General features: G+C 44.9%; 1 protein-coding gene across 4 annotated transcripts; it reads left to right on the forward strand.

Annotated features, from left to right (window-relative positions):
- Nucleotides 1–3,298: 3,298 nt before the first annotated feature.
- LOC129507891 (2'-5'-oligoadenylate synthase-like protein 2) lies at nt 3,299–18,415 on the forward strand. Of its 4 annotated transcripts, none has more exons than XM_055322669.1 (7): nt 3,712–3,846; nt 4,213–4,321; nt 11,242–11,530; nt 12,326–12,501; nt 13,213–13,454; nt 14,085–14,226; nt 17,160–18,415. In XM_055322669.1, the coding sequence occupies exons 2-7, from the start codon at nt 4,319–4,321 to the stop codon at nt 17,733–17,735; spliced, it is 1,428 nt and encodes a 475-aa protein (XP_055178644.1). In that variant the 5' UTR covers nt 3,712–3,846; nt 4,213–4,318; the 3' UTR covers nt 17,736–18,415. The 4 variants fall into 4 exon arrangements, with proteins under 4 accessions (XP_055178642.1, XP_055178644.1, XP_055178645.1 ...); XM_055322670.1 differs by having other exon boundaries at nt 3,775–3,846; nt 4,216–4,321; XM_055322668.1 differs by having other exon boundaries at nt 3,793–3,846; nt 4,234–4,321.
- The last annotated feature ends 1,194 nt before the right edge of the window (nt 18,416–19,609 follow it).

Genomic DNA, 19,609 nt, shown 5'->3' on the forward strand with positions numbered 1-19,609 from the left:
TATGAGAAAAGGAAATCCTACCATTTGCAACAACATGCATCAAGCTCAAAGACATTATGCTAAGTGACAAAAGTCAGAGAAAGACAAATACCGTGTGATCTCATTTACATGTGGAATCATAAACAAAACAACAACAAAAAAGAACTCCTTGAAACAGAGTGCATTGGTGTACTAGGAGTGGGGGGTGTACCAGGAGTACTAAGGGTGGGGGGAAGGGGGATGGGTGAAGGTAGTCAAAGAGTACAAACTTCTAGTTATAAGATGAATGGACTCTGGAAATCTCAAGTACAGCATGATGACTGTTGTTAACAATACAGCTGACCCTTGAACAACATGGGTTTTGGACTGCAAGCATCCACCTATATGCAGGGTTTTTTTCTTAATAAATACAGTACAAGACTGTAAGTGTATTTTCTCTTCCTTATGATTTTCTTAGTAACATTTCTTTTCTCTAGCTTACTTTATTGTAAGGATACAGTATGTAATATACAAAATGTGTGTTTGGTTGACAGTTTATGTCATCAGTAAGGCTTCAGATCAATAGTAGATTGTTAGTGGTTTCCAAAGAGTCAAAAGTTTTAACTAACCTTACTAGAATAATCATTCTACAATAAGTAGGTAGATCAAATCGTTGCTTTGTACATCTTAAACTTATGCACTGTTATATGTCAATTATATTTTAATAAAGCTAGGAGAAGATAGACTGGAAGACAACCTCCAAAGAAAAGAAAATATACAGATGGTGAGTAAGCATCTGTAAAGAGGCTCACCATCACATCCTGGTGGGAATACAAAATGGTGCACTTTAAAGACATTGTGGCAGTTTGTTACAAGACTAAACATTCTCTTACTGTATGATTCAGCAGTCATGCTCCTTTGTATCTATCCAAGTGAGCTGAAAACTTATGTCCACACCAAACCTGTACAGGAATGTTTACCGCAGCTTTATATTCACGATTGCCAAAACATGGAAGCAACCAAGATGTCCTTTAATAGGTGAATGGATAAACAAACCCTGGGATACCCATACAATGGAATATTATTCAGCAAGATATGAAGCCATGAAAAGACATGGGGGGAAACTCAAATACATACTGCTAAGTGAAAGAAGCCAGTCTGAATAGACTTCTTCAACTGTATGATTCCAATTATGGGACATTCTGGAAAAGGAAACCTATGGAGACAGTAGAAGGATTAGTGGTTGCCAGGGGTTTAGGGAGAGGGAGGAAGGGATGAGCAACTGGAGCACAGGGAATTTTTAAGGCAGAGAGACTATCCCGTCTGATATTGTAATGGTGGATACCTGTCACCATGCCTTCCGCAAAACCCACAGACCGTACAGTGCATTGAGTGAATCCTAATGTAAATTATGAACTTTAGTTAATAATAGTGCTTCAATATCAATTCACCAATTATAACAAGTGCAAGTGTGCCACACAAATGAAAATATTAATTATAGGTCTGTCTGTGTGTGGGAAGTGAGGAAGATGAGGTACATGGGAACTCCATTTATTTAACAATTTTTCTATAAGCCTAAACTGCTCTTAAAGAGTCTATTAATTTAAAAAATTCAAAGATGAGAAAAAGATATACCATGAAAACAGAAAAAAAAATGAACATAAGAAAAAAAAATAACTAGGGAATACTCTGATGCTCTGAGAGAAGCAAGACAGGCAAACACTATCCCTGTCTTCATGTATCATTCATTCATCACCACTGTCTGCTCCAGGAACTGGACCTGAACTTGAGCTTACTGCCTGCAGGGATGAGGAAGGTTTCATGGAGGATCCCAAAGGACAAGTGGGATTCAGCAGATTAGGGGGTAGGTGCGTAGTAGTAAATTCATCACAAGAAGGTCTGAAGGCTGGGAAGTTTCAGGAAGTGAGAACAGGAGGGAGTGTAGTGAGAGATGAGGCCGCTGAAATCAGAGACACCTTGATCTACAACCACATGAAGAAGCCTGAAATTTAACCACAGACAGGAGGAAGGAAGCCACCACAGGATTTCAAAAGAAGAATGATGTGTCCGTGATGAACTTTTTTTTTTTTTTAAGATTTTATTTCCAAGTAATCTCTATACCCAGTTTGGGGCTCAAACTCACAATCCCAAAATCAAGAGTCTCATGCTCTAAAAGTTGAGCCAGCCAAGTGCCCCCTAAGGTGCTTTTTTTGATCTAGAACTAATTTATATCTTTCCCTAACCCTTTCACAGTTGACTTTTAATTTATAGGACTGAAATATTGATGAGGATGTGACTTAAGGTCTAAATAACTTTCAACTCGTAAGACTCCATCATGCATAAATTGGACATAGCAAAATTAAAAGTTTTTGTGATTCAAAGGGCATGATTTAAAAAGTAAAAAAGATAACCCACAATGTAGAGAAAAAATTAGAAAATCATGTATCTGATAAGAAACATGTATCTAGAATATATAAAGAACTACTACAACTCAATTATAGAAAAGACTTCAATTAAAAAAAAAATCACAATCCAAGCTAGCAAAGATGATGACAACAAAGTGATCTGTAAATAAGAAAAGACATTTCAAGTTCAGACCCAGCATGATGACACAAGGAATGTAGGAAAGTGAGTAAACGGATTGAGGAGGATAAATAAGGGAAATGGGAGGAGTTCTATGTAAAAGGCATCTTTGGAAAACAAATAAAACCCAGTGTTTCTGAAGGGGCAAATGAACTGTTCTATTTTCTCAAAGATGCAATAATAGACCTCAAGGGACACCTGGGTTTCTTAGTGGTTAAGCGTCTGCCTTTGGGTCAGGGTGTGATCCCCGGGTTCCAGAATCGAATTCCACATGGCGCTCCCAATGCGAGGAGCCTACTTCTTTTTTTTTTTTTTTTAAGATTTTATTTATTTATTCATAGACACAGAGAGAGAGGCAGAGACACAGAGACACAGGCAGAGGGAGAAGCAGAGTCCATGCAGGGAGCCCGACGTGGGACTCGATCCCGGGGTCTCCAGGATCACACCCCAGGCTGCAGGCGGCGCCAGACCGCTGCGCCACCGGGGCTGCCCCGCGAAGAGCCTACTTCTCCCTCTGCCTACGTCTCTGCCTCTCTCTGTGGAGTCTCATGAATAAATAAATTTAAAAAAAGAAAAGAAAGAGCTCAGTTCATCCTGGGCCTGGCCCCAGGACCTCTCAGGCTCAGCCCAAGCCCCGCCCCCCCCCACCCAGGCGTCAGCACCTCCTGACCCCCCGGGTAGACACAATCCTGCTCCCGCGGCGGGGGCGGGGGTGGAGGTGGGGGTGAGGGTGGGGGTGGGGGCGGGGGCGAGGTCTCCTCTCCAGGCTGCAGGAGGTGGGCGTGGAGGCGGGGAGGCCGGCTCCGGGACGCCGGGAAACGATCGCCCTGAGATTCCGTGGGTGACCTCCAGAGGGCGCTTGGCTCCACGCTGAGCTGCTCCCCCCCAAGCCCCCACAGTCTAAACCCGGAACCGAGATTACAGTTTCGGTTTCCAAATGACGGCAGCCGCAACGACTCCCTGAAAAAAGCAGATTTGAGGACCAAAGGCAGCATGCGGAGACCTAGAAAGTGCGCCCCGGCCCCTGGAGCAAGGCTAGTCTAGCCGCCTTAAAAGGCAGGGACAGACGCCGAGAGAGTTCTTGCTGAGGGCGGCGGGCAGGGGGAGATGGCCCTCCTGCAGGGGTTGTATGAAACCCCCGCAGACCAGCTGCTTGCCTTCGTGGAGCAGAGCCTCCAGCCCGAGGGGGACTGGAAGGAGGAAGTGAAGGATGCCTGGCAGAGAATCGAGCGTTTCTTCCGGGAACAGTGCTTCCGTGATGAGCTGGTTCTAGACCAGGAAGTGAGGGTGCTGAAGGTGGTGAAGGTGAGCAGGGACGGGGTGGGGGTGGGGGTGGGGGTGCACCCCAGCCCTGTGGCCTAGAGAGCATGTGACCCCGGAGGACAGGTCATTTCATCTCTGGATCCCCCTCTATCACCCAGACTCGGGGTTTTTTGGTTTATTTTTATTTTTTTGTATTGAAGTTCAATTTGCCACCAGCATATAGCGTAACACCCAGTGCTCATCCCGCCAAGTGCCCCCATCAGTGCCCATCACCCGGTCGCCCCAGCCGCCCGCCCACCTCCCCTTGCGCTACCTCTTGTTCAGTTCCCAGAGTTCGGTGTGTGTCCTGTTTTGTCGCCCTCACTGATATTTCCCCTCATTTTCTCCATCCCCTTTGTTCCCTTTCAGTAGTTTTTATATTCCCCAAAGGAATGAGACCATATCAAGTGTGTCCTTTTCCGGTGGACTTATTTCACTCAGCATAGTCCCTCCAGGTCCGTCCACGTCGGAGCAAATGGTGGGTATTTGTCGTTTCTCGTGGCTGAGTGATATTCCATTGTAGCCGTGGACCACATCGTCTTTATCCATTCATCTCTCGATGGACCCCGAGGCTCCCGCCACAGTTTGGCTATTGTGGACATTGCTGCCATAAAGATCGGGGTGCAGGTGTCCCCGCATTTCACTGCATCTGTATCTTACCCAGACTCGTTTTAAGGAATAAATGAGATAAACTGTGGGAAGGTGCTTTTATTTTTTTCTCAAAGATTTTTTTATTTATTTATGCAAGTTAATCTTTTTTTTTATCTATGATTATTTTTTTTTAAGATTTTACTTATTTATTCATGAGAGACAGAGAGAGAGAGAGAGAGAGGCAGAGACACAGGCAGAGGGAGAAGCAGCCTCCACGCAGGGAGCTGCGCCCCAGGCCTCTGGCGGTGCTAAACCGCTGCGCCACCCAGGCTGCCCGGGAAGGTGCTTTTAAACTGTAACTTATCCTACCAATCCGAAGGAGGAGGATGATCAGGATGATGATAATTTGGGATCCAGCTGATCGCCAGGGTGGCAGATGGAATATTTATAACAGGCTTCTCCAAAATGTATGCTTTTGTTCCTTTTTTTAAGAAAACCGGTAAGGGCACCTGGGTATCTTATTTGGTTAAGCATGGGACGCTTTGTTTCCACTCAGGTCATGATCTCAGGGTCGGGAGGTGAAGAGATAGAGCCCTACTGGGGCTCTAGGCTCGGCTCCAAGTCCTCCATCTCCCTACCTCTCTGCCCCTCACTCCACTTGTGCTCTTTCTCATGCCTCTTGCTCTCGCTCTAAAAAAATCTTTAAAAAAAGAAAACCTGGGCATCTGAGTGGCTCAGTCAGTTAGGCGTCCACCTTGGGCTCAGGTCATGATCCCAGGGTCCTGGGATCAAGTCTGGCATCGGACTCCATGCTCAGTGGGAAGCCTGTTTCTCCCTCTCCTGCTCCCCCTGCTTGTGCTCCCTCTCTGTCAGGTAATTAAAATATTTTTTAAAAGAAAAAAGAAAACTGGGACACCTGGGTGGCCCAGCGATTGGGCATTTGCCTTCATCTCAGGGTGTGATCCTTGGGTCCCAGGTTCGAGTTCTGCACCAGGCTCCCTGCATGGAGCCTGCTTCTCCCTCTGCCTGTGTCTCTGCCTTTCTCTCTCTGAGTCTCTTATGAATAAGTAAGTAAAATCTTAAAAAAAGAAAAAAAAAGAAAGAAAGAAAAAGAAAAGAAAAAAGAAAACCTACTGCACCCTCATAGTCATAATCTATATTTTTCTTTCTAAAATGGCACTATATTTAGTTGTATTAGAATGTACCTAGCAATTATGAGTATTTCATGGGTTAATGGATTTTTAGGGGCTGACCATGTAATTCAACACTCACTTATAGCCTTAGAACTAGGACAGCTAAGGCAAAACCACGATCTGTTTTACACCTTAGCACCACAATAGCATCCTGTCTAGCAGTCTCTGCGGGGATTTTTCCTGGAAAGTACTACATTGTAACTCAACTTTTAACATATCACCCTAAATCAGGTGTCTTGATCATCATCGGTCTAGGTGTTGCCAATTTTTGCTAGATGAAAGATATCTGTTAACCAAAAAAAAAAAAAAAAAAAAAAAAACCCCAGCCAGTTATTTTACCGGCAAAATGAGTTTAATAGGAATAACAAAGAATGGTAACTCAGCACAGGCCAGCTATGGCCAGACCATAGGGAAGTCCAACACACAAAAGAGGAATTTAGGAAGAAGGAAGAGGAAGTTGGAGAGATTATTTTGAAGGGAAGCCTATTCAGAGTGATGAGACTTTCTCATTGGCTGAATTGCTGGGGTAGTCAATTTCTTATAGAAAATGCAATGTACATCTTTTCATGTTAGGGCCTGCATTTTTTTTTAAGATTTTATTTATTCATGAGAGACACAGAGAAAGAAGCAGAGACATAGGCAGAGGGAGAAACGAGCTCCACATGGGGAGCCCAATGTGGGACTCCATCCTGGGACCCCTGGATCATGACCTGAGCCAAAGGCAGATGCTCAACCACTGAGCCACCCAGGCACCCTGGAGCCTATAATTGAGGTTTCTTTCCTATTTACAGTTCTGTTGGGGAGTCTGTAATTGATGGTTCCTTTATTTGGCATTCAGTTCCACTACTCTTCCTGAGGGCCTCGCCCTCTGGCCTCAGACTTTGTTTTGTGAGGCTTCCCTTAATTTTCATACATCTAATTATTAAATAAATCAAGCCTAATGGAGGGGGGTGGTATTGTTAGGAACTAATTGGACATTTAGGTAGTCAGCGCCAGGGTACCCCACAAGAAAACAGGGAACCAGGACAGCTAACACAAAACCACACTAGCATCCTGTTTTACATCTTAGCACCACAGTAGCATCCCGTCTAGCAGTCTCTGCAGGAGTGACTTTTACAAAACATCCTGAAACAAAACAACCATAAACCATTGGTCGTTATCACAAGTTGAGACAGTTGGTGTCCAAATGTCCAAAAGACAATCAGCACGTGAACAGTAACCCAATAGGTATACAGGTGCATGATCAAAGCCCTGAGTGGCACACGTGAGTGGCCAATCCACAAAGGGCCCACACTCAGGATGCTCAAGATTGTTCTGCAAAAGAGCTTATAAAAATCTGTGGATTTGAATGCCAAAATGGCAACCTCTTGGGTCCCCTCCCTCTCCATGAGCTTTGCACTATTGCTCAATAAACTTTGCTTTGCTGCCCACCATTCTTTGTCTGGTCTACCTCTTCATTCTTCAAAATGGTGTGACCAAGAACCCCAGGCCTGAGGGGACACAAATTCTGTAACATTGTGGCTGCCAAAGAAAGGATATGCAGCTTTAAAGAATTGCAAGAGAAAAAAAAAGAATTGCAAGAGAATACCAAGCAAATACCTTTTTGAGCGCAGAGCCCAACACAGGGCTCGATCCCATGACCCCGAGATCATGCTCTGAACCAAAATCAACAGTTGGTCACCCAACTGACTGAGCCACCCAGGCACCCCAAAGAATCTTTAAATAAAAGATTCAGGTGTCATCAGCAAAGCATGAGCTTCCAAATGGAATTTCAAGAAATACAAACTATTGTAGTTGCTTAAAAAGATACAAACTCTGTGCTTCTGGGCTCTGGCTTTTCCACATATCTGAACTTCCTGGAGTAATTGAAATGTATGCTACTATAGAGCTCCATGAGTATCTTTGCTTTCAGGACCTAAAACCAAATAAGGAAGTCCCCATCAGACTCGGAAATGGGATGCATAGTCTCTAAAGGATGAGTTTGAAAGTGTTCAAGTATTTTAACATATGTTCCAAATAAAGCTCTTCTATGGATTTGAAGATGCTGTGTTTCCATTGGAGACCTGCCATTTATGTTACTTCAAATACTCATGTCTTGAAGTTCCCATTCTCACCTTTATGGGTATATGTCAAGTGGTGACTATTTGGAGAAGGGAAAAAAATCACTTTCCTTTTCCTCTTGTTCTTTCAATGATCTTTATTTCTAGAAGTTTAAATACTCCTACAATAACTATGTCCAACTATTATCAAAAATGCCTAGAGCCAGCACTGGATGTTATACTATGTGCTGGCAGATTGAATTTAAATTTTTAAAAAATGCCTAGAGCCAAATATTTATGGAGTTAAACACCCTATAAACATTGGTAAACCAGCAATAGCCAAAAGGACACATGTTTGTAACAAATGTTTCTGTTTCTATATGAAGAGGAAGGAAGAGGTTACATAATTCAACAGTTCTTTGTCTTTCTGGAAATGGTTGAGCACTAGACTTTCTTAATTGCATCTACTATTTCAGGTTTCATCTCTATTGTGGTGAGGGTGCTGTAATTTTCTTGAGTTTGATGTACTGATTTCATTGGATTTCCTACTATGAGTGGCCTGGAGAGTCTTCTAGGACCAGAAGTAACTTTTTCAAAGATGTCTCTTGCTGGGCCTGATCACTGCCACCCACTAACATCCATATTCTTCCTTATTTTTCCTGCTATTCTGTTTCATCGGGTGAAGGAAGCTGGTGCCAAAATTAAGGTTGCATAGGAATCTGAAGTCAAAAATCCCTCATGATTTTCAAAAATTAATGCTAGTAATTTCTGGTGCCAGCCAAGATGAAGTAAGGAGTACAAACTCTCTCACACACAAATTGCAGCTAAAACTCTGGACAGACACCAAAAAGCAAGAATCTGAGAACTCTGAAAAGTAAACAGTAAGCAGACAAATTGGGGACTGAAGTCAAAACTCGAGAGACAACCTATAAGAAAGGTGATTACAGCAGAGCAAACTAGTAATTTGTGGAACTGCATGGATGTCGAAAGCACTGTACTAGGGGCGCCTGGGTGGCCCATCAGTTTAGTTAACTGCCTTTTGATCTCAGCTCAGGTCCTGATCTCAGGGTTGTGAGTTCAAGCCCTTTGTTGGGCTCCACTTAAAAAAAGGGGGGGTGGGGTGGGGTGGGCGCTGTGCTAAATGAAAATAGACAAGCCAGCTTCAAAACGTCACATACATGGGGATCCCTTGGTGGCTCAGCAGTTTAGTGCCAGCCTTCGACCCAGGACGTGATCCTAGAGTCCCAGGATCGAGTCCCCCATCGGGCTCCCAGCATGAAGCCTGCTTCTCCCTCTGCCTGTGTCTCTGCCTCTGTGTGTGTGTGTTTCTCATGAATAAATAAATAAAATCTTTTTTTTTATTTATTTATGATAGTCACACAGAGAGAGAGAGAGAGAGAGGCAGAGACATAGGCAGAGGGAGAAGCAGGCTCCATGCACCGGGAGCCCAACGTGGGATTCAATCCCGGGCCTCCAGGATTGCGCCCCGGGCCAAAGGCAGGCGCTAAACCGCTGCGCCACCCAGGGATCCCGAATTGTTCTGTATCTTGATTTCAGTGGCGATTACAGGAATCTACACATGTGATAAAATGTCTTAGCACTACGTGCAGTGTATTGGTGTTGATTTGCTGGCTATATTTACATAAGACATGACCATTGGGAGGAAACTGGGTGAAGAGCACAGCCGACCTCTCTAAACTATCTTTCTGCAAATCTATAATTATTTCCAAATAAAATCAACTTATTGTATGTGGGACAGAGAAGGGCCACCCCCCTTCTTTGCCTACTGAAGGAGCCCTCCAGGTCTCCTTCCTCAGAGGACATGTTCATTTCAGGTTGTTTAGACAAGGAGCAGAGACCACCCCTCAGAACTGCCAGGATTTAGAGGTTGAAGGTGCTATGGCAGGCAGAGCAACAACCACTGAAATGTGGGTGAGAGTCTTTAAAAAAGCACTCCCCAGGACATTGGTTACCTTTCTTTTTTTCTTTTAAAGATTTTATGTATTTATTTGAGAGAAAGAGATTGAGAGCGCCAGCAGGGGGAGGAAAAGGGGGAGAAGCAGGGTCCCCAGTGAGCAGAGAGCCCGATGTGGAACTCGATCCCAGGACCCCGGGGTCATGTCCTGAGCTGAAGGCAGATGCCCAACCGACTGAGCCACCCAGACACCCCCAGTGGTTGCCTTTCTACACTTCAATCTCTGCTTTTCTTGTTGAGATTTCTTTTGACCAAATACTAGGCACATGTGGTTTTCTGGTTCATCCTCTGCCAAGTGCATCAGCACTAAGTGGCAGAAAGGACCTGGCAAGAGGACAATGGCTTGCAAATGAATTAAGGGCAGGTAGGACTTTCCATCCTCTGTCCTCCTCTGGTGGGGGATCCCCATCATCGCCTTGTGCCTGGATTTGTATGCTTGTCCATAACATTCAGATTCCTTTTCCTGCTTGTTTCTTTTTTCTTTTTTTTTTTTAATTTTTATTTATTTATGATAGTCAGAGAGAGAGAGAGAGAGAGAGAGAGGCAGAGACATAGGCAGAGGGAGAAGCAGGCTCCATGCACCGGGAGCCCGACGTGGGATTCGATCCCGGGTCTCCAGGAACGCGCCCTGGGCCAAAGGCAGGCGCTAAACCACTGTGCCACCCAGGGATCCCTCCTGCTTGTTTCTTATTCAAGAGGAAAGATTTATGATGCACCTTTCAAGGCTACACCTGGGACTCATTCTCTGAACATGCCTGCTGCCGATGCACTAGGGTTTCCAGCATCCCTGCATAAACACACATGCGCACACATGAAGTCTGAAAAATATATTTGTGCATACACACTAAATGTATGTACAAAATTTGTATGTAAAAATATGCTTGCCAGAGCTGCCCAGTAGAACTTTCCTAGTGATGGAAATGTTCTATACATGCTCTTCCCATCACTCTCTGTGGGTGGCTGTTGAGCAGTTGAAGTGAGTCTAGTATGGCTGAAAAACTGAATTTTTATTTTTTTATTGTTTTATATAAAGGTTTTTTTTTAAGATTTCATTTATTTATTCATGAGAGACACAGAGAGAGAGAGAAAGAGAGGCAGAGACACAGGCAGAGCGAGAAGCAGGCTCCATGCAGGGAGCCTGATGTGGGACTCGATCCCGGGTCTCCAGGATCAGGCCCTGGGTTCAAGGCGGCGCTAAACTGCTGAGCCACCTGGGCTGCCCAAAACTGAATTTTTAAATTTCATTCCACTTAAATGGAAATAGCCACATGTAGCTCTTGGCTACCATATTGGATACCATGTGTTTAGGCATCAAGCATCTCTGGGATGATCTATAAGAAGCTGGTAACTATGGGTGCCTGAGGTGCCCATGGCACTTTACATTTCATTTATATCCTTTGAATAGTTTATTATGTACTTAATTTTTCTAACTCAACTAAAAGATGTGGTCAGCAAAGTCCCCACCAGTAGGGAGGAGGAGACCAAAGGCTCCTTTTGGCATCCGTGTAAACAGCCTAACATGGGTGCTGCTGGCTTCACCCCGACCTCAAAGCTCCAGGCCCTGAGGGAGGTGGAGCTTCAACATCAATGTCCTCCACAGGGTGGCTCTTCTGGGAAGGGGACAACGTTGAACTACAGCTCTGATGTGGACTTGGTTTTATTCCTGAGCTGCTTCTCTAGCTTCCAAGACCAAGCAGCACACCGCAGATCAATCATCAGCTTCATCAAGAAAAGACTGATTCAGCATAGCAAGAACCTGGCCTACAGCATCACCATCGTCCCTCAGAAAGAGACAACCAGGGTCCCCCGCTCCCTGTCCTTCCAGGTCCAGGCCAGAAAGACCAGTGAAGTCATTGGAGTGGATGTGCTCCCAGCTTATGATGCTCTGGGTAAAGACAATGATGGTTTGAGGCCAGGGAAGCTAGTCAGGGACCCTTCACTGATCTGGACTTGGGGAGGTTTAGAAAAGTAGAAACCAGGGGGGAGAAAGTAGAGTTTGCTTTTTTTCTAGGGGGCTGCAACTAGAGCTGTACCTGGGAGTTCAGTCCTTCCATAAATGCATGCGCTACCATGTCCCATGTTGGGGAGAGAGGGGACATCTGGATTCCCACCCAACCCAAGGAGGAGTCTCTTCTCTGACCCTCTGGGAAACACCAGGACAAGTGAGCACGTCAAGGTCTTTGGAGTTAGATGGCAATCATTTTAAAAAACAGGACCCTTAATATTTTTAAATTTTGGCTTGATTCACTAACTGTGATCTTGGACAAGATCTAACACCTCCAAGATTCAATGTACCAACCTGTTAAGTGGGATAATATTAGGCTGAACCATAGGAAATTGACAATATTTGACCGTGTTTGATCCACAAACACTGGCACTCCCTGTAGTTCCTCTTAATTTTACCTACTTCATGGAGCTGTTCTAAGGATTCCATGAGTTTAGCCCAGTGTCTGACACATGGTAAGTCTTTGGCCACTGTGAATTATTTAAAATCTCTGTGACTTCTGAGGGCGTTCCCAAACCCTGTAAGCTTCCACTTGTTTTATGGTAAAGTGGGGAAAAGAATGCGGTAGTAAGGACTGTGTGAGATAATTTATGAACACTCTATACCTAGCAGGTTTTTTTCCCCATATTCCTCTCCTCAAAGGATGGATTTTCTTGAACCAGGTCCTTTTCTCTCCCAGGACATTTTTCCTCCGACTTTAAACCATCACCAGAAATCTATGAAGATTTAATAACCAGTGGAGGCCCCCCAGGGGAGTTCTCGCCAAGCTTCACAGAGTTGCAGAGGCACTTTGTGAAAAGTTGCCCTGTTAAGCTGAAGAACCTCCTACGGATGGTGAAGCACTGGTATCTGCAGGTACAGGGCTGGGTGCAGGGGCAAGAGGGAGGGCGTGCACATACTAACATTTTTTTTAAGAGAAAAAGATGGGGGCCTCCAGGTGGCTCAAACGATTAAATGTCTGCCTTTGGCTCGGGTCATGATCCTGGGACCCGGTCCCTTGTGGGGCTCCCTGCTAGGTGGGGGGTCTGCTTCTCCCACTGCCCCTCCCCCTCTCCCTGCTTGTGTGCTCTCTCCCTTGCTCTCTCAAGTAAATAAATCTTTGAAAATAAAAAAAAACCCACATAGGTTGATGAGGCCCAGAAGGTCCATGAGAGGCTCCAATTTTCTCTTTCATTGAAATTTTGATGGCTGCAGGATGTAATCCATCTAGAAACCAGGACATAATCTATCTAGAGACCAGGCTGCTGGGCCCATTTCAAATTTCATGGATGTGGTATATAATCCAAATGTAAAATAGAGTTGACAAAGTAGTTCTTTTCTTTACTATTTTTGTTTGTTTTTATGCAAGCTCTACACCTAACGTGGGGCTTGAACTCACAACCCTGAGATCAAGAGTCCCATGTTCTATCACCTGAGCCAGCCAGATGTTCCTGAAATTGACAAAGTATTACTGGGACCTGGAAATAGAGAGACATGTAAATTCTCAATTCCCAGGGTAGCATCTCATATTCATTCTCTCTCCCTCCCTCCTTCTTTCCTTCTCTCCCTCTCTCCCCAACCTTGAAGTGCTTGAAACCTAAATATCGAAACGCAGCATTGCCCCCAAAATATGCATTTGAGCTATTGACTATCTACGCCTGGGAAATAGGTACAGACAAAAGCGACAACTTCAACCTGGACGAAGGGTTTAGAGCTGTGATGGAACTCCTCCTAGATTATGAAGACATCTGCATATATTGGACCAAGTACTATGATTTCCAAAATGAGACTGTCAGAATCCATATCAAACAACAGTTGAAAGAATGCAGGTGAGTGTGTTGGTTGCATTAATTTCAGCTGCCAGGAATGGAAAAACCCAACTCATATAGTTTTTAAATTAAGGAGAATTTATTGGCTTTTGTAACTGAGAAGTCCAAGGATAAATGAAGCTTCAGGTATAGTGTGATACAAATGGTCACTATTTCATCAGGGTCCCATTCTGTGAAATCACTCAGCCTGTCCCTCCCCTGGGTTTTGCCTTTGAATTCAGGCTAACATAACGACATCAGTTCCAGTCTTGTCATCTGGACTCCTCCTTTGCACTCCAAAGGAGGGAAAGCACCTTTCCCCTAGAATTCTTTTTTCTTCTTTTTAAGATTTTATTTATTCATGAGAGACTGTGAGAGAGGCAGAGATACAGGTAGAGGGAGAAGCAGGCTCCCTATAGGGAGCCCACAATGTGGGACTGGGGATCAGGACCTGAGCCAAAGATGAGTCACTCAGGCGCCCCTGCCCTAGCATTCTAAGCAGAATCCATGAGATTCACTCTGATTGGGCCAACTTAGCTTACACTTCTAATCATGAACCAAGAGCTTTAGCTGCAGGAAGTCCCAGATACTTGAGTTACAGAGGCCAGAGTCCTAAGTGTGATGGAGATCCACTCCTTTTCTTTCTCCCAGACCAGTTATCTTGGACCCAGCCGATCCTACCAACAACCTGGGAAGTAAAAAGAGATGGGATCTGGTGGCCAAAGAGGCTGCTCGCTGCCTGAGACAGGCCTGCTGCAGGACTGAAGACCCCAGCCAGGGCTGGCACGTACAGGTACCATCACCCCCACCCCTCAGTCATGACTCAGTGATGACCTCCCTTCAGCCCCTCCCCCCATGAATCCCCTCAACTTCTGCCATAGTGCCTCTAAGACCTCAGGACAGGTCACCGCCCCCCCTCCGCCCATGGAGATGTCCCAGCCAACCAGCTGTGCAAGTTTTCCCCTTCTGTTCCAAGTCCCTGGGCCTCAGTTCTTTCATCTGTGAAATGGGCAGCCAGTTTCTGCCCTGCTCTATAGCCATTTGAGAGATAACCAAAAGAATTTATCACATACATACATACCCCTGTGGGGTAACATATTCCCTATTATGGGTTGTTGAAAGCTCAACTTCTTGCTGTCAAAAAAAGAGATTTAAGAGGTGCCAAGCTGGCTCAGTCAAAGAGCATGTGACTCTTGATCTCAGAGTTGTGTTCAAGCTCAATGTTGGGTGTAGAGATTACTAAAAAATAAATAAACTTATTTAAAAAGAGAGAGAGAGGGATCCCTGGGTGGTGTAGCAGTTTAGCGCCTGCCTTTGGCCCAGGGCGCGATCCTGGAGACCCAGGATCGAATCCCACGTCGGGCTCCCGGTGCATGGAACCTGCTTCTCCCTCTGCCTGTGTCTCTGCCTCTCTCTTTCTCTCTGTGTGACTACCATAAATAAATAAAAATTAAAAAATAAAAATAAAAATATTAAAAAAAAAAGAGAGAGAGATTTGGGGCACGTGGTTTGGGCATCTTCTGCCTTTGGCTCTGGTCATGATCTCAGGATCCTGCTCAGTGGGGATCTGCTTCTCCCTCTGCCCTTCTCCCCTGGTTGTGTGCATTTTCTATCTCTCTCTCCCTCCCCCCCCTTTGTCTCTCTCTCTCTCTCTCTCTGTCTCTCTCTCAAATGAATAAATAAAATCTTTATTTAAAAAAGAGAGAGGGAAAAAATAATAAAAAAAAAAGAGAGGAATGCCTGGGTGGCTCAGTGGTTGAGCGCTCATCTGCCTTCGGCCTAGACCATCATCATCCCAAGGTCCTGGGATTGAGTTAAGCAATGGCTCCCTGCAGGGAGCCTGCTTCTCCCTCTGCCTGTGTCTCTGCCTCTCTTTGTGTATCTCTCATGAATAAACAAATAAAACCTTAAAAGAGAGAGAGAGAGAGATTTAATGATGTATCCAGAAGCAATCAGGAAGGAGCATAGGATTCCACTGCAGACAGCAATGCCAGTCCCGCAGCTACCTTGTGCATGGCTTTTCCCACACTGTCACAGCAGTCCTGGGTCTGAACACCACATAGGAATCCAGGGTTCAGAGACCAGGACATTGCTATCAGCTCAAATCGTTACCAGTCCCACATTTCATAGCCTGCAGGGAAATTCTGAAGCTGGCCTCAAGGCAAATCAAAGGCAAATCTGTAGCAGCTCCCTCATGGTGGATGAGAAGGACCCACCACCCAGCCCAGGCCCATTGGCTGTCATGTCCAACAGACTGGGAGCTCCACTCCCCCCAATCCCACCTCTTTCCCCACTCTGCCCCACTGTGAGGCAAGATTCATGAACAGTCTTCCAACTCTTTTTTTTTTTCCCCATGAATCTAGAGAAGCATTTATTCACTAGTAAATTTTATTATTTTGATTGATTTAAAAACTTTTCATCTTGATTTTTTTTCTGAAACTAAACAAGAAATGTATAGTTTTTCTACAAAAAAAAAAAGCAATGATGTTTTATAAATTGCCCTTTTGGATTTTCTTGTCAGCCTGTTTCAAGGAAATCCATGTGTTCAATATACTTGCTCAAAGTTTAGCCCATACCAAATGGTTGTTTAATCCAAATATCTGAGCAGCAAACTGAGCTGATCCTTCTGGGGAAAGTATGGTCGAACAGCCAAGACCGCTGGGTAGTCGAAGAGAAGACCACACATCCTGAGCTCCCCAGTCTGGAGTGAGTGGAGGGCAGCTGATAACTGAGTATGCAGTGTTGCCAGACATCACTGGTCCCAAACCATTGCTTCTGCCTGCCACTGCCACAAATACAGTAGGAATGCCATCCCCTTCATACTCTGCTTTAATCCTCAGAGTTTCATCTGGTCCTTTATGGGCAGATGTTACCCGAAGTTCACATGGAATGCCAAAATCTTTTAAATATTGTTTTGTGAAAAAGTAGCACACATTTTTAGGAAAGGAAATATCAAACCCTCAAAAAGAACACACAAAGTCAGTTTCTGGGATGCCTGGGTGGCTCAGTCAGTTAAATGTCTGCCTTCGGCTCTGGTCATGGTCCCAGGGTCCTGGAATGGAGCCCCACATCAGGCTCCCTGCTCAGCAGCAAGGCTGCTTCTCCCTCTTCCTCTACCTCTGTGATATCTCACACTCTCTCTCAAATAAATAAATCAAATCTTTTAAAATAAATCAATGAAGTAAGCAAGTGAGTAAATAAGTTTCCCTCCCATCTCAAGCCTCTCCCCAACATCCACTGATCAATGTCTTGCGTCTCTTCCCATGGATAGATACGCCACCTGCACACTAGCACATTCTAACTGTAATCTTACCTTTTTTTTTTTTTTGCCTTTTTACTTTTATTTACTTAAACTATTAGGTGATTTGGTTCCTCAATTATCAGAAAGACAATTCTGTATCCACACCTATAGAACTAAAAGGGTATGACCATATAACAGAAAGTCCAAACCAGGATATTTTTGAGCATGAAATGTTGTGATGCTACTTATGCCAGAACAAGGGACACACACCTGGACTGCCCTAGACCAGTGGGAACATCGGGTCACCCTGGATTAATAGCTATATTGTGATCCAATAGAGGAAAGTAGGAAAATACCTTCTCTTTTATGACCATTGCCCCACTGAAAGAATTTTAGACTGCTCCAGACTTTGGACCTTACAATGAATATCCTTGACCATATATCCCAGTGCCTGACATCCTTATCTGCTTCTCCTTCCCTACTAGCCAGCAAGAAATGTCCAGGTGCTAGTGAAAAAGGCAGGAGAGGAGCCCCAGACATTCTCAGTGGACCCTCACAGTCCCATCTGGAAGATGAAAGCAGAGATCAAGAGGACGTTTGGCTTCTACGGGCAGCAGCGTCTCTCTTTCCAGGAGCCAGGAGGGGAACGGCAGCTGCTCAGCAGCCAGCAGACACTTGCACATTATGGGATCTTCTCTAAAGTGAACATCCGGGTATTAGAGACCTTCCCTTCTGAGATCCAGGTCTTCGTGAAGGACTCTAGTGGCCAGAGCAAACCTTATGCCATCTACCCTGAGGACTCTATCCGTGACTTGAAAGAGAAGATTGAGGAAGCCGGAGGACCTCACGTGGAGGATCAGATACTAAAGTTCCAGAATCGGAGACTGTGGAATCACCGCAGCCTCTCAGACCTACAGATCAAAGACTGTGACACAATCACACTCATTAGGAGAAGCCACAGGTCCCCAGGACTACCCATGATCAGACTTTTACATGATGTAGACTTCTATGGCGCTGTTCTCTCACCTACCCCTTTCTACCCAGACAACTGTGATTTTTAGAAGCATAAATAGGAATCTATCCTTCCCTGCATGATGTCCTCCAATGGCTCCTATTACCTATAGAATAAAGTTCCAGTTCTTTTGCTGGGCATTCAAGGTCCTTGACAATTTTGCCCTTGCTTGCTTCTCAGTCTCTCCTCTTCACAAAACACACCAGAGGTGCCCATACTCATGCAGCTCCAGAGTACTAAATGCCTGATCATGACACGGTGACCGACTCAACCATCCCTTTCTCTTGTGCTTCTATCTTTCAAAACTCAAAGCTCTAAGTCATCATTCTCCAAGCATGAACCCCAGACCAGCAGAATCAGCATATCACCTGGGGACATCTTAGAAATGAAAATTCTCAGCAACTATCCCAGATTCACCTGAGTGAATCAGCAATCTGATTCACTGATCAGCAATCTTAACAAGCCTTCCAAGTAATTCTAGTGCATGCTCAAGTTTGAGAACCATTGCTAGAAGCCCCATATAGCCAACTGCATCACTTCCTGCTTCTACACCCGATTCGGACTTCTGTGAAAGCACTTGGGACCCTCATTGTGTTCCTTTGTTGGGTCATCAGTCTACCTGGTCTAATGAGGCTTGACAAGTACCTTATTCCTATGTCCCCATAGTCTAGAATGCTGCTTGCCTGGTGCACATGTTCAGCACATGCTAACTGAATAAATGAACGAACCAAAGAATGACTTTGAATTCTTCCCTATTGTCTTTGTGAGGGTCTCAGTCCAATGCCATTTTGGAGACCACATGGTCTGGGATACTCCCTCCTATGTCTCATTCTTTGAAATTGCCCACGTTCGCCGGGGTCCTCCTACCCAATAGCTTCATTCATGTGTCCAAACCTAAATGGACCGAGAGTGATCAGCTGACCTAGCATAGAATCCATCTCCTGGTTTTACTTGGCCTCTCAGATTGTGAGCCCTGGGTGGTGGGATCAAGTACAGCAGTTCCTGGTATAGTTATGAGAGTGAATGTCTGAGAAGAAATGCAGTCAGAGCAGAGCAGCCAAAGCTTAAGTCTGCATATGAGTGAAAAGCCCCCCACACAGAGAATGAAGCCATGCATAGCAAGAGAGAATCAAAAGTGCTCACACAGCCCCAGGGCAAAATACTGCCTGGGTGCTGTTAGACCTAACCCCCTTTTTTAAAAAGATTTATTTGAAAAAAAAATAAAAAAGACTTATTTGAGAGATAGCGTGAGCAAGAGAAAAGAGAGAGAAAGAGAGAGAGGAGGAGGAGGAGGAATAGGGAGAGGAATAAAAGGAGAGGGAGAAGCAGCTTCCCCCTGCCTTGGACATGGGGCTTGATCCCAGGACCCTGGGATCACAACCTGAGCTGAAGACAGACACCTAATGGACTGAGCCACCCAGGCACCCCAACCTGCCTGTTTTTTTTTTTTTTTAAGATTTTATTTATTCATGAGAGACAGAGAGAGGGAGGCAGAGACACAGGCAGAGGGAGAAGCAGGCTCCATGCAGGGAGCCCGACCCGGGACTCGGTCCCGGATCTCCAGGATCACACCCTGGGCCGAAGGCAGTGCTAAACCACTGAGCCACCCGGGCTGCCCTGGTTGTTGTTGTTTTCTTTTTAATCAAATTCTTCCATAACTTTTCATCAGCCTAAATGGAATGAACAGCTACTCACTGAGTGAGGTTGGGTATCCAAAAGCGTTGACTAAGATCTGTTTTCGCAGCTCAATAAAATTCTTTTTTTCTATGCCTCAGTAAATTAAGAATTCCGTGCATCAACAAGGTGTTGACACCAAGCGTGTCTATTGACATAATGTCATTTGATTCCTATCCTCACAGCCGCCCCAGAAGTTAGGTGGAGTAGGATTAATGCTGCCTCCCCTTTTACGGATGAGAATACGAG

Source organism: Nyctereutes procyonoides, unplaced genomic scaffold (genome assembly GCF_905146905.1).
Source record: "Nyctereutes procyonoides isolate TBG_1078 unplaced genomic scaffold, NYPRO_anot_genome, whole genome shotgun sequence".
NCBI lineage: Eukaryota > Metazoa > Chordata > Mammalia > Carnivora > Canidae > Nyctereutes > Nyctereutes procyonoides.